This window comes from Trachurus japonicus, chromosome 9, assembly GCF_045865225.1.
Source record: "Trachurus japonicus isolate A0001 chromosome 9, Traja_1.0".
In the NCBI taxonomy this organism is placed as follows: domain Eukaryota; kingdom Metazoa; phylum Chordata; class Actinopteri; order Carangiformes; family Carangidae; genus Trachurus; species Trachurus japonicus.
Genome location: NC_140915.1, coordinates 15,735,956 through 15,750,246, shown reverse-complemented (window position 1 = coordinate 15,750,246; position 14,291 = coordinate 15,735,956). Strand labels below are relative to the sequence as shown.

General features: G+C 41.6%; 2 protein-coding genes across 51 annotated transcripts in view; one reads left to right on the top strand and one right to left on the bottom strand.

Annotated features, from left to right (window-relative positions):
• Positions 1-14,291, top strand: part of LOC146981176 (nuclear factor 7, brain-like) — a 454,853-nt gene that overhangs the window by 93,875 nt on the left and 346,687 nt on the right. The window lies entirely within an intron of this gene.
• camk2b1 (calcium/calmodulin-dependent protein kinase (CaM kinase) II beta 1) overlaps positions 1-14,291 on the bottom strand; it is a 93,446-nt gene that overhangs the window by 73,342 nt on the left and 5,813 nt on the right. For all 50 annotated transcript variants that reach the window (XM_085786201.1, XM_085786166.1, XM_085786171.1 and 47 more), the window contains exons 2-5: positions 12,971-13,065; positions 2,943-3,002; positions 2,304-2,358; positions 1,396-1,461 (exon numbers count right to left, since the gene is read on the bottom strand). Coding sequence is in view for 49 of the 50 variants with exons in the window: in XM_085786166.1 (XP_085642292.1) it covers positions 1,396-1,461; positions 2,304-2,358; positions 2,943-3,002; positions 12,971-13,065 (276 nt within the window). In the remaining variant the exon portion in view is untranslated. The remainder of the gene's footprint in view (positions 1-1,395; positions 1,462-2,303; positions 2,359-2,942; positions 3,003-12,970; positions 13,066-14,291) is intronic.

Below are 14,291 nucleotides of genomic sequence, written 5' to 3'. Positions count from 1 at the left end.
GTCTCTCTCTCTCTCTCTCTCTCAGTCTATTGTCTATCCAACCCCCTCAAACATCCATTTCCTTTTCGGCAAAAGAGAACTGCATGTATGTGTGTGTGTGTGTAAGTGTCGATGAGTCAGCACGAGTTGTGGGAGTGAGATGTAAAACAACATGGGAGGAGGAGGAGGCTGTGGTGATGGGAAAGGGGGGAGGAGGTGAAAAATATGAAAGTAGAGGAGGAGAGGGTTGAGTGGAAATTAAGAGAAAGAAAGAAAGAAAGAAAGAAAGAAAGAAAGAAAGAAAGAAAGAAAGAAAGAAAGAAAGAAAGAAAGAAAGAAAGAAAGAAAGAAAGAAAGAAAGAAAGAAGCTAATGACACACACCTGAGGTTTGACCAATATATTAGGAGCAAACTCTGCTCTGATGATGTAATGATGCCGATTTCATTAATTATTGGGGCAAATGTTACATCATCATCTAATTACTGTTTTTATAAACAACACATATGTGCAACTGTGAAAATGTATCACTGTTTGTATGTTGTATGTTGTGTGTTATAATGTTGACCTTGAACTCACCATACGACCACTAAATGTTTTACTAAGCTATAGCTCTTATCATTCATCTATTTTTATGCATTATTGTTTTATTTTATATCTCAATTTTAATTTTTATAAATGTTTTTTTTTAAAAGTTCACATGCCCTTGTTTGTTTGTTCATTTGTTTTTAGCACATCATCACCTACATGGCCAACTTTTTTTATTATTATTATTATTTTGACCAGCTGTATCATCACATGTGACAATAAAAAATGCATGCATGCAAAATATGCTCACACTTCATCTATGAGCATTAAACTAAAAGTGACAGAAAGTTTGAAACCTGCACTTTCGAGTCGACAGTGACAGTAACACAATGTGACTCGGATTTCATGGTTTTCTTGCTGCAACGTCAGCGACTCACTGAAGGTTAAACTGTTTTTTTTCTGCCTGAAAATGGACAAATAAAAAAAAAACCCTGAACAGCTGATTGTTTTTTTTATTGGTCAAACCTTGGGTCGGACATGAAGACAACTCCTTTGTCAGTGTGGGAGGTGAAGTGTTGTGGCATTGATGTGAACGAGAAGGAGGAGGAGGAGGAGGTAAAGGACAGAGAAGGAGAAGAAGTGGAGAAGAGGAGCTGTGACTGAAGGAAAGAGGAGGAGGATACAGCAACAGAAACAGGAGAGGAAACAGAGAGAAAAGAGGAAAGTGAGAAGAGGAAAAGCAGAGACTAGAGAAGAGAGGCAGAGAAAAAGAAGAGGAAGAAGAAACAACAACAACAACAACAACAACAAGAAAGACAACAGACAGAGAGGAGGACAACAGGAGACACAGACCATATAAGGACGAGGAGGGGTGAAGGCTGCGCTCCTACCTGGCGTCGGCCTCGCTGTAATACTCTCTGGCTACGATGTCCTCGAACAGTTCACCTCCGGTCACCCTGCACACACACACAAAGAGACACACACACACACACACACACGCTTATTAAAACATGTTTGTATAAGATGGAGGAGGAGGTGGGGGTGAGTTGGGGTGGGGGAGTAAAGGCTACAAAGCTACAAAGCAAGGATTCCTTCTCCCTTTCTTGTTTCCTTTGGCATCCCCCCCCCCCCTCCCCACCTCCCACCCCCCATTTCTCTCCCCTCCTCTTCCTACCCCTTCCCACCACATCGTTACCATGGAAACTAGAGGGAATTGCCGAGAGATAGATGTGGAGGGCGTGGGTGGGTAAGGTGGGGGGGGGGGGGTTGCAAATATAGGAGAGAGTTATGTAACTATATATGAAGGGAAGGGTGGGGAATGGAGGTGTAGGTGAGAGAGGAGAGGAGAGGAGAGGAGAGGAGAGGAGAGGAGAAGAAAGGATAGGAGAAGAGAGGAAAAGGAAGGAAGGGAGAGGAGAGCAAAGGAAAGGAAAGGAGAGGAGAGGAGAGGAAAAGAAAGGAAAGGAAATTATAAGAGAGGAAAAGGAAGGAAAGGAGAGGAGAGGAGAGCAAAGGAAAGGAGAGGAGAGGAAAAGGAAGGAAAGGAGAGGAGAAGAGAAGAGAAGAGAAGAGAAGAGAAGAGAAGAGAAGAGAAGAGAAGAGAAGAGAAGAGAAGAGAAGAGAAGAGAAGAGAAGAGAAGAGAAGAGAAGAGAAGAGAAGAGAAGAGAAGAGAAGAGAAGAGAAGAGAGGAAAGGAAAGGAAAGGAAAGGAAAGGAAAGGAAAGGAAAGGAAAGGAAAGGAAAGGAAAGGAAAGGAAAGGAAAGGAAAGGAAACAAAGGGAACGAAAGTAGGACTTACAGGTCAAACAGGAGGTAGTGGAAGCCCTCCTCTGATATACTGTCATGAAGGCGAACTGGAGGAGACAGACAAACAGATTGAGAGATCAACTATTATCATCTTATTATATTAATATTTTAATAAGTGTTATCATCAGCTCCACCGGCTCAGCTCAGCGTCGATGGAAACAGAATCAACCGCTGGATGGTGGTTTTAAAACGCACCCATCCTCGTCTCCAACCATTTCTGAATAACACTGCTGCATTTTAACTAGGAGGATGAAAAAACACACACAAAAGGAGAGATAAAGAGGCAGTGAAAGAGTGCGTGGGGTAGAAACCACAGGGAGTCATAATAACTGAGGATAGTGAGAGTATATCTAGTGCAAAAAAAAAAAAAGATTAAAAAAAAGAAAGGGCTCTGCTTCATCAAGAGAAACAGATGCACATTGAATCAAATCTGTATATTGAACCATCTGCATTTCCATGATAATCACGTTACATTTTAAATATAACAACAAACTGATTGCACTTTATAAAAAATAATAATAAAAAGCAGTGGGAACGCAAAGTCAAAACTAAACTGTGTGAGTGTGTGTGAGAGAGAAACTGAGACTGGAGGAGGTGAAGAAGAGGGGCAAAAAAAAAACCACGTCCTCACCGATGTTGGGGTGTTTCAACAGGCGGCAAATCCGAGCCTCTCGCTCCAGCTTCTGGTGATCTGAAGGGCGACAGAGAGAGAGAGAGAGAGAGATAATGAGGAGTTATTCCCGATACGACATTTCATTATGACCTAATAATGTAGAAACGACCCACTTCGGACCATTGAGCTAAATGTGAAAATGTCATTTTTACCACGTTTGATTAAAAAAAAAAAAAAATCCACTCATAGTTCAGTATGTATGTAGATCCATCCAGTGGGTGTGAAGAAGCTGAAAGGCATTGTGGGGTTTTTGAAAGGATTATTGATGCAGATTATCAGATTAAAGGTGAAACAGTTAATTCTGTATTAGAGCGGAGTTTGGATGTTATCAATGCAGGGGCAGAAATCAATAATATAACAATAACCAATAGTCGGTGTTTCTCACAGAAATCATAACAGACCCAGTTTGATTCAGGAAAATAAACTTCAGGGCCACGTTGATGAACGTGTGTGTGTGTGTGTGTGTGTGTGTGTGTGTGTGTGTGTGTGTGTGTGTGTGTGCGTGTGTGCGGTGAGTGAAACACGAGCCCCGAGGACGCCTGTAGTAGTCGGATCGATTGATACGTCATCAGCCGATCGCCTCCGTTATAGACGGTTCAATGTGTGGACACGGTGTTAGTCACCAAATCAGACTGAAAGCACTTTCTGCCTCATTTGCAAATATGAATTTTTTTTTTTTGTTCGCATGCACGTTTGTCATTTACGCACAAATTCACATTCACACACACACAGCTCCAAAATAGAAACAACAAAAAGTAAAGCTCAAGAAAAATAAAATAATAAAAAAGAAAACTATGAATGAAACTAATTGAAAATGTCATTAGACATCCTGCCTGGAAACTGACACATAGGCTATACGTGTTTAAGAAGTTAAGATCCTCTGCAAAATTAACATCTGATAACGTTTAAAGCTCTTAAGAAGAAAAAAACAACAACATCCTGTTGCTGATATCTTTGTCACACTCATCTCCAATATCTGTTTAACAGGAAATATATCTGACATTAGAAATAATGTTTTTATGTCAAGTGGTATTATTAGAGTCAGAGTACAGAGTTGAACCCAAAATCAAATATTGAATTCATAATTTAAAATGTCCCTACATTTATACTAATTAGCATGTACTATAAAACACATGATAAATGTTAAACCCTTGATGAATAAACTGTTGGATTATTGTATTTTCACACTTTATATAAGATGGATTCACCATCACAAACTAATTATTTAGGAGATATCAATTTATAAAGTGATCAACAAAATAAAACTTATACACACAATGATTTAGACATGTACTAATGGTAAGTGAGTGTGCTCATAGGTGTTGAGTTTATTAACCCAGATTACTCACTTATTAGTATCAATGTAGGAAGAATGCTTTATAAATGATGATGATAATGTGTGCAGTTCTTATGAAGCATTACCTCAGGAGTGTGTATGTAAATGATGCACGCTTGTATTGTTCATATACGCTTATATAACGGCTTAAAGATGCAAGTCAACCTGGATTCACTGGTTATCAAATATGCAGCAGCAATCTCAGCCCACATACAAAAACACACACACACACACACCAGGGGGGCGACCACCCTGCATGTGTGTGTGTGTGTGCATAAACATGTGTGAAACGCATGTGTTCACCCACACCCCTGTACAAGTTGCACGGGCTTAAAAGCGCACGAAAACACACTGTATACACATACACGCGCGTAGAAGCACACTCACACTGGCATCGAGGAGTGACAGTGAAGTGTAAGCCCAGTGATTATAGTCTTAGAAGATGAGAGGAGCGAGGCGGAGAAAGGATTGGGGGAGTGTTGAAGAGGGGACAGAAAAGGAGGGAGGAAGGAAGGAAGGAGGGAGGAAAGAAGGCAGGAGCGACGAATAAACACAAAGCGCATATAGTGTGTTTCTGCTGCTGCTGCTGTTCATTTTGGTTTCGGAGGTTGGTTTGTTGGACGGAACGACATCTCAGCTGCTCTTCCTGAGATAAAATAGACACATCGATGAATCGTTGTTGGGGATCAGGTATCTTTTTAACTTTCCTCTCTTTAGTGATGCCATCCTCACACACACAGTGACACACACTGATACACTGACACACGTAGGCCGGACTCACCCCGACCGAAAATGTCCCAACTGTCCCACTCGGAGGCCAAACCCTCCCCAGATATATGTTACACATCAGACGACAATGTCAAATGGTGGAAAACATGTCATAAGCACAAGCATCACATTTCATTCTGTCAGTGGCATCTGCTGACATTACTCTACAAGTACAGAATTGGCTCAGAGTTAAGAGCTATGGTTCCTCTTAGCTTAGCGCAGCAGATGGCCAGACAGAGCCTTTGTCATCTACACGTCTTTCTAGGACAGCGACTAAAAAGCTCAAGTGGTAATATATATATATGTATATATTGCTAGAAGAATGAAAACTGACAAGCTTCACACTTTAATTTCTTTCTACCTCCATGGCGAAACCACAAATAATAATGTATGTACGATTTAGATTCCCTCCCTGCCTGGGTCTCGCCTCATCTTAAGATCCTTTGGGATTGGAAACCAGTATGGGTCACCGAGTACTTGTCTTGGGGATTTACAGCTGGATTTGCCTGAAGATGAGATATACGGCCTCCTCTGTAACAAGAAACGTCGCTATTCACGTCCTTTATCCCAGCTTTAGCAGGCCGCCTGGATCGATGGCAGATAAACCTGCAGCCAACACCGGGGGAGACAGATGACCTGCTGATGACAGAGCAGTCATATGGGGCGTTTACACTGGTTGGGGAGGGGGTGAGGGGTCAGAGTGGGAGGGGTGGAGGGGTGGGGGGTGTCGTTCTCTTTTCAAAGATGGTCTCTGGTATCAAGGTTTTATTTGAGGCTCCACAGCTGAAGATCTGAATGCAGAGCGTCAGATCATCAACAAGTCAGCAAGATGGATGGATGGATGGATGGATGGATGGATGGACGGACGGATGGATGGTCGGATGCATGAATGAATGGTTGGATGGATGGATGAAAGAATGAATGGATGGTTGGATGGATAGATGGATAATTGAATGCATGAATGGATGGTTGGATGAATGGATGGTTGAACGAATAGATGGATGGATGGATGGATGGATGGATGGATGGATGGATGGATGGATGGATGGTTGAACGAATAGATGGATGGATGGATGGATGGATGGATGGATGGATGTCAAATGGATGGATGGATTCATAGATGGATGGACCAAAGGATGGTCATATACATTGATCAATGGATAGATGGATAGATAGATAGATAGATAGATAGATAGATAGATAGATAGATAGATAGATAGATAGATAGATAGATAGATAGATAGATAGATAGATAGATAGATAGATAGATAGATAGATAGATAGATAGATAGATAGATAGATAGATAGATAGATAGATAGATAGATAGATAGATAGATAGATAGATGTCAACCCCTTAAACCCATGTGATAGAAGCAATATGACATGTTTAAAGGGGTTGATTGATTGATTCATTGATTGATTGATTGATTGATTGATTCATTCATTGATTCATTGATTCATTCATTATGAGTTTTAATTGACTCTATATTTTCTGCCAACAAGCCTTCAAGCCTGAATAAAAGTTGAAGAAAAATGCACATTTTAACACTTGAGTCTATGCAGATCAACTCTAGTGGTCGTTTAGAGAACTGCAGCTCAGTGTTGCTTCACTTCTCGGCCCTGGAGGCTGTTGATCTTTTAGTGGCACAATCCAGCCAGTGAACACATCACCACCACTGTGTGTGATAAGAAAAAAAGTTCAGTGGTTATATAACCCTCTCCAAGGAGACAGGAATCAACGGCTTAAGGCCTGTGAAGCATTTAAAACCTACACACACAGTTTTTACAACATCTTCTGGTAGAAAAATCTTGAACTTAATATGAAAAATGAAACTGCACTGGTGACAGCAGATTATCATACATGTGTCAGACTTTCAGAATGTGTAAATCTCTTAATGTTAAAACATATATTGTCTTTTTCTTTTTGATACCACACAATACAAAACCTCCTTGGTGTGTTGTTTACAGTAATTAGTCAGCAACTGTGCCCGTGTCGCCGTGGTGATGCAGGCTGCTCCAGAGCCAGTCAAATATTCATTTAGTCAGTCAGTCAGTTAAACAGCCGGTCAGTCGCATACTAAAACCCAGCGTCTCTCTGATGCAGCAGGGTAAATAAGAGATGAGAGGAGAGGGGCGGGGGAGAGGGGGAGGAAGGAGGATGAGGACTGGTCCTGAGAGAGTGAGAAGGAACGAGAGAGGAAGTGGAGAAAAGAGGACAAGCAGGAGGAGATAGGTGGAGGAGAGGAAGAAGAAGAACATGAAGGCACCGAGCGTTCGCTGTGAGTGAGATAACCCAAGGACAGCATTCAGCAAAGTCTCTGGGAGTTTACACTGTGTGTCAGAGCAGCAGAGCAGAGCAGAGGAGAGGAGAGGAATAAATTTGGGTTAATCATCACCAGTGAGGACGGACGTCCCGAGAGAGGAGGAGATGTAAAAAGACGTCCAGATATAGCCAAACCATTGTTCAGGACATTTGACTCATCCCAAGATTTTAGTGCGACTCTCAGCTCTGGAGTGAGCACCGTGGTCGGGGAGGTCAGGAGACAGTCCTGCTGTTTCCTGGAGGTTTTACAGTGATTGTATTGGGGGGGGGGGGGTCAGTAGATATGTTATTGATTATATACATTCAGAATAAGCAACAAAAACAATCCATAAGCTTTCAATTAGACTGCAACGTGAACATGAAATCATCATGTAAAAGTGAAATACTACTGCAAATCTAAACATACAGAAGCAGTTTTTTTTTTTAAGTGGATTAATAAAACATAAGAAGCTAATAATAATAATTACAGCTTTAGTGATTTAATTTCATAACAAGGCTTCATACTGTAGTCGTCAGCTCACTGGACCGAGGCGACTACATCTGTCCTGGTTATTTGACTTTGACACAAAGCTGTGTGTCCAAAACCAGGTCAGATCATTGCTACTGCATTGCAGGTGGATCTCAAAGACACACACACACACCTGTATCTACACAAACACACACACACACACACACACACACACACACAAGCACAACTGCTCTCTATCATGATAAATTACAAGGCCATAGAGCAACCTCTGGCATCCGCTGTCCAGAGATCATTGCCAGTAAACAAGCTCTGTGATTGGCTGGAGGCCTTGCCCAACAGACCTGCCCTACATTTCCTGTTGACATGTGCTGGATTGGCATTAAACCGCTGAAGGCGATGGGCTGAGGTGGGAAGATGTTACACAGAGGAGAGAGGAAGAAAGAGCCAGCTGCACGTTGGGATGTGACGTTATTAGAAGAGAGAGATCTTCCTCTACATCTACGTTTCTTCACAAACTGATGAGTCTATGTGTATTTTATGGCTTTTATGGCTCGGTGAATCATCACAGCTCCAAGTTTTTAAACAAGACCGTGATAGATTCACTGTCCAGTCGACAGCCTCAGCTCCGGTGCTGCTGTCTGAATTTGTGTGTGTGTGTTTGTCTCTGTGTGTGTGTGTCAGAGAGAAAAGAGAGAGAGAGTCAGATGAGAGTCCCGTGCTAAAGGCATGTAGGCGTACAGGCGCATGGCCCTCAGCTGCCAAGTGCCTGGGGTGCCTTCTCTCACATGACCCCTCCCTGCTCTCGGCTACCATCTCCATCTGCCGGTGCCCAACAAACGGCTCCTCTTAAACTGCTGCGACCGCGGCTCTGAGCTCGCCGACCTCACCCGCTGCTCGCCAACAGAGAGAGATATTACAACAACAACAACAACAAAAAAGCAAACCTCAACCCAAGATCCCACGCTCCAAAGTGGAGCAGCGAGTCATCACGGCCGCCATAAAACCTGGCTGTAGCGAAACCCATGTCAGATAGGTCATGGAGCTATAAATAGGACCTGGTGGAGAAGTAGTAGTGTGCGGCAGCGCTGCTGTTTCAGAGAACATGGTTCATCCATTAGTAAAGAGCGCAGCACCAAGTCAGCTCAGATCAGTCGTCCTATCAAATGTTGAGGCAGGAGATTACGCCGTGCCTTGGAAATATGGCGAAGAGCTGCGAGCAGCTGCTGCACTCTCTGATAAAGCAGCTGGAGTGAAATGTATAGGTCCAACGATAGCACAGCCTATGGATGAATTATTTATTCTATGTTTGTGTGTCTGTCTGTATGTGTGTGTCCATGTGTGTGTATGTGCATCTGTGTGTTGCTTTGGGTCTCATTAAGCCACTCACTGGGATTAACTGTTAACCTCCTGCTATTAGCAGCAGGATAATCTAGGATGGGTTTAATCTCATTAAAAGATGCTCCCTGCACTGACATAGAGTCGAAACACGACGAGAGTGACATAACTGCTGCCAATCAAAAAGGGGACGCAGCCTTCAAATAACAATTTAGGTTTAACAAATATGATATAATATAATATAATATTACACATTAAACAGCAGCTACAACTTCCTTACTTTTTCCTAACACACACGTCACACGCAGGACTTCAGTAACGATTCCTGTTTTACGGTAACTCTTAAGGGACACGTTACCTGCTAACCTGTAAACACAGGTCAGTGTTTTGAGAGTAATCGCGCACACACTTGTGTTGCGTTTTAAAAAAAAAAAATTGGGGGCATTTTTGCCTTTATTTGACAGCACATAGTGAGAGAGACAGGAAAGGGGGGAGGCAAAGAGAGGGGGAATGACACGCAGGAAAGGTCCGCCCGACGCGGGATTCGAACCGGGGACGCCTGCGTTGAGGACTGTAGCCTCTACATGGGGCGGCCGCCTTAACCACTGTGCCACGCACCGTCCCTCACACACACTTGCATGTTGGAGAGAAAATCCAAAGTATGGGATGATTTCATGAAGGTTAAAGACAACTGCAAACTCTGCAGTCAAACATTCGTCAACGTGTCATTAGCCTGATGTTAGCCACCTAGCATCTACCGCTCTCCGTCTCAGTCTTACGTGACGACAATGTTGCTGTTACTACTAAAACTAGGGCTACAAAATAATTTGTTGGTTATTTATTAGATTTAATTTTGTACTATCATCTGCAAATTATGATTTGCAGGCCTGTTTAGCGCCACAAAGCTGATATGTTGTGACACATTTTACCTTCATCAAAAGAAACTGCAGCTCCTGTGATTTGGTTGTCGACTTGGCTTTAATGATTCTGCAGTTAACTTGTTCTGTATTTATTCATTATCATGTAAAACTGTTTTATATTTTACATTTTTACGCACATACATATTTGACCTTCTACTGCGATATTGGTCTGCCGCTGCACAAAGCCTTGTTGCATTTTATATGTTATTATGACGATCGTGATCGCGACTTTGATCATCTCTAGCTGTCAAACTAACAACCACCCAGTCGACTACAACGACCTTTAATCTTGTGCAACCTGGCTGTAAACAAAACGTGGCAAAGCTGAACATGTTCCACAATTGTTAGTTTTCAATTGAAAGGGGAACAATGTGAAGTGAAGCTCGGTGTCACACTTTTGGTCAGGGCCCAGTACAAAAGCTGAAAATTACAGACACACACATACAAAAAAAATACTGCACAAACATTGCTGAAATAACAGTGACGGCAGCAGCAGGATCCATTTTTGTCTGAGGCCAAGAGTGCATTAATTACAACATCATCATCATCTCATTTATTTATGAACACAACACGGTTTCCAACTGTCTACACAACCTGTAACCTGCACATCACATCATTGTTAACGTTTTACCACACCTACACAATGTTCCCCACACACACAGACACACACACACACACACACACAAACAGGTGGGTCGTGCAGACAAACCATGTGCCTCTAATTGAGACTAACGCTCATGAGAGACAAACAGATAAGACCAGACGTTCTGGGTTGATGCCCTCTGCTAATGCCTGTTAAAATGCCTGTTCCACCACACTCAACATTTTCACACACAAGAAGCGTGCGCGTGTGTGTGTTTATGTGTGTGTGTGTGTGTGTGTGACAGCAGGGTAACAGTGGAGTGTCAGTGCGGAGCCACCTGGCAGGGCCTCGGCAGTGGGTCTCCAGTTACGAGGCTTTGGGGGCAACAGGAGATTTACACGGGGCAAGTGGTGGCGTGAAGAGCCACAGCGAACGCTCTGGTGCCGGATCGGTCCTCGTGGCATTTAGCCTGGGCTTTGGCCTAAACTGTTACCGGCTGCCGAGCTTGTGACACTAATTAAGATGCTTAAAAAGATCCTTTTTATTCTCTAGTAAAATAACATTAAAAACCATGATTAGATTTCTTTATTACATGGTTGAATATCATATCACATTTGGACTGAACTGAACAACAAGCGTAACAGTGGAAGGAGCTCGGCCGCTTCAAGCAGTCGATACTAAAGAACTTAAAGCAAAGAGCCTCTGTGCTTTTTCATATTCTTCTCTCTGTTAAATGATGATTTAATGGCAGAACGCCAAGAGAAAGAGATTAACCTTTGCTGCAGAGCCTGAGCAGCGTGTGAAATTAAACATTTCATTTTAATACTGACTTTATTAAAATGATTTCGAAAAGGACGATTTATGAAAAAACAACTCCTCCAAATGAAATATAGAGATTATTTTCTCAATTTCCCTTTTATACGTCGTCTCTGCAGTGTTAGAGAACACTTATAGCACTTTGAAGGCGTCAGATTTGACTCTGGGAACTTAGTTATCATAGTTATCAACTGTCCACACACAAACGCACCTGTGCACTTTAACAGAGACGCACAATCTTCATTGTCAAAACTGTTGTTATCAGATTATTTTCCTGTTTCAGCTCCAGATGTTCATGAAACACCACTGACGTCACAGCATAATACAGGCTGTCACAACACACAGGTACTGATGATAACTATGATATTTTTAAAAAAGTCAAATATTGACGTGTTGTGTTAATTGCACAATAAGGTGATGGCAGATGTCTCTCCCCACCTCCTTACACTGGGATTTCAGTGTAGAGCTGCAACAATTAATCGATTAATCAAACAATAATCGATTATTAAATTAATCATTAACTATTTTGATAATCGAATAATCGGTTTGAGTAGTTTTTTAAGAAAAAAAGTCCAAATTCTCTGATTTCAGCTTCTTAAATGTGAATATTTCTGGTTCCTTTAGGACAATAAACTGAACATCTCTTTGGTTTATGGACAAAACAAGACATTTGAGGACGTCATCTTGTGGTTTGGGAAACACTGATTGACATTTTTCAACATTTTAACATTTTATTGACCAAACAATTAATCGATTAATCGTTTAAATAATCAACAGATTAATCGATAATGAAAATAATCGTTAGTTGCAGCCCTTTTTCAGAGTAACTCATTTCCCAAAATACACAAAAAAAACAAACTTATGGATGAATTTCATTAATAGCATTGTGATTATATTGTTATAGTGAATTCTTTCGCTGTAACTCAGGTATCACAACGACCTTGTAGCTGCTGTGTTGCTCCACTAACTCACATCGGTCTCCTGTTTCCAGATATCAAAGTCACCCATGTGTCCCTGGATACGGAGAGAGCACATTTGAACTGGGAACCTTGATGCATGAGGCAGAATCAAAAACACTGAGTTGGTCGGTTATGACGATCAGTACGACTCGGAGGGGCCGGTGTAAAAAAAAAGAAAGAAAAAAGGCAGAAACCTGGTGAACCTGGGATTGGGAGAAGCCCACGGCCTATAAACCGCTGTCCTACGCAGCTCCATGAGAGCGTAGCTGCTGCTGGAAGATATTACTTATATAACTGTCTGCACTGTAGGTGTGGAGGCGACCACTGGGACGGAGACACTAAATTAATCTTTCTTTTCGTTGCACATCGTCTTTTTTTAGTCGTCTCTATTACTTCACGGAGGAGAAATACAACTATATTGTTTTTGTTTGAGCGAACCAGCGGGTGCTCCTCGGCTGCAACGACGCTGTGCTTACCTCTTGCAGATAACTTTTTGGTGTTGATTATTTTGGCGGCGTACTCCTGTCCCGTGCACAGCTTCACACATCTGCGCACCACTGAAAAGGCTCCCCTGGAAAAAAAGGAAGACAAAAGAAAGAACGTTTGTGAAGTGTTTTGTTTATGGGATCATCATCATCATCAGCACACCTGCGACTTCCTGATGGTGGGGGTGGTGGGGGTCTTCCTCCTCGGCTTAATCGGGATTTTGCTGAGGCAGCGAAGAATTAACCTGATGTCACTTTACTTGCGCACGTTTTACCTGTAAGCAGCAACATTGAGAAACTGAGCTGCCACCATTTGTCTTCCTAATAGGCTCCCAGGAGGTTTCGCCATACAGTAGTACACCGTCAGCGTATTTTAAATAACATGCAACAAACCCACAACGACCGACATGATGCACAAACTCTCACGTCGGCCACACAACGGTTTAAGAGCCACTCTTAACTTTTCTCTTTGCTCCTGAAGCCAATTGTTAAGTTTTTGGCCAAAAATCTGAATATTTCATTATGATCTTGACAAGAAACACTGAATATTTGTCATATTCTAGTCACATTTTTCCAACATCCTTCACACCGTCTTTTCAATTATTTTTTAATCAAGGTAACAACACGAACAGTCAGATTTAGTTCTTTGTCTACAATCCCATTTCTCAGTATTTTATAGGCCTATATCTTCTTTTTATACTGTATATCTTATCTAGCTTTATATCATTTCTTTCTACAGTTGCACTGTTCCACTTTTTTTTTTAATCCAATAAAATACTGATACATATGTGTAAATACTCACACCAATTCCAGTATTTCTATAATTATTATCATTTGTATCATTGTTGGTTTTATGAGTAAGGATACCCAAACCTGGCACGGAACCAAAATATATAAAACCTCATTAAAATTGAATGTAATCCAAAGAAGTTTGTGTTGGTTTCTGCAGAGCTAGAATAGCAGCAACAACAACATAAGATCATACAAACTGGTAGAAAAAATAAAAAATATAGAAATAAATCTCAACAAAAATCAAACATCCCTTCAAATGAGTAAACAAAAAAAAAAACCTTCAAGTGAATGGGATCAATCAAGTAGCAGCTCCTGCAGCAATTTTAAAGTTTTCAACATTGCTAAAACTTCTAGCTAATGTTGTGCTATGAGCTCACTCTTCTTATTTAGTGTCACAAGCATGACGTGCAAATCAATCAGATCCCCAATAAATAAATCACGTCAACAGGACCCGATACCGATATTGCATCAGATCGATCTCGACCTGCACAAAAAGTACTTTACAAATAAAGTTTGATTG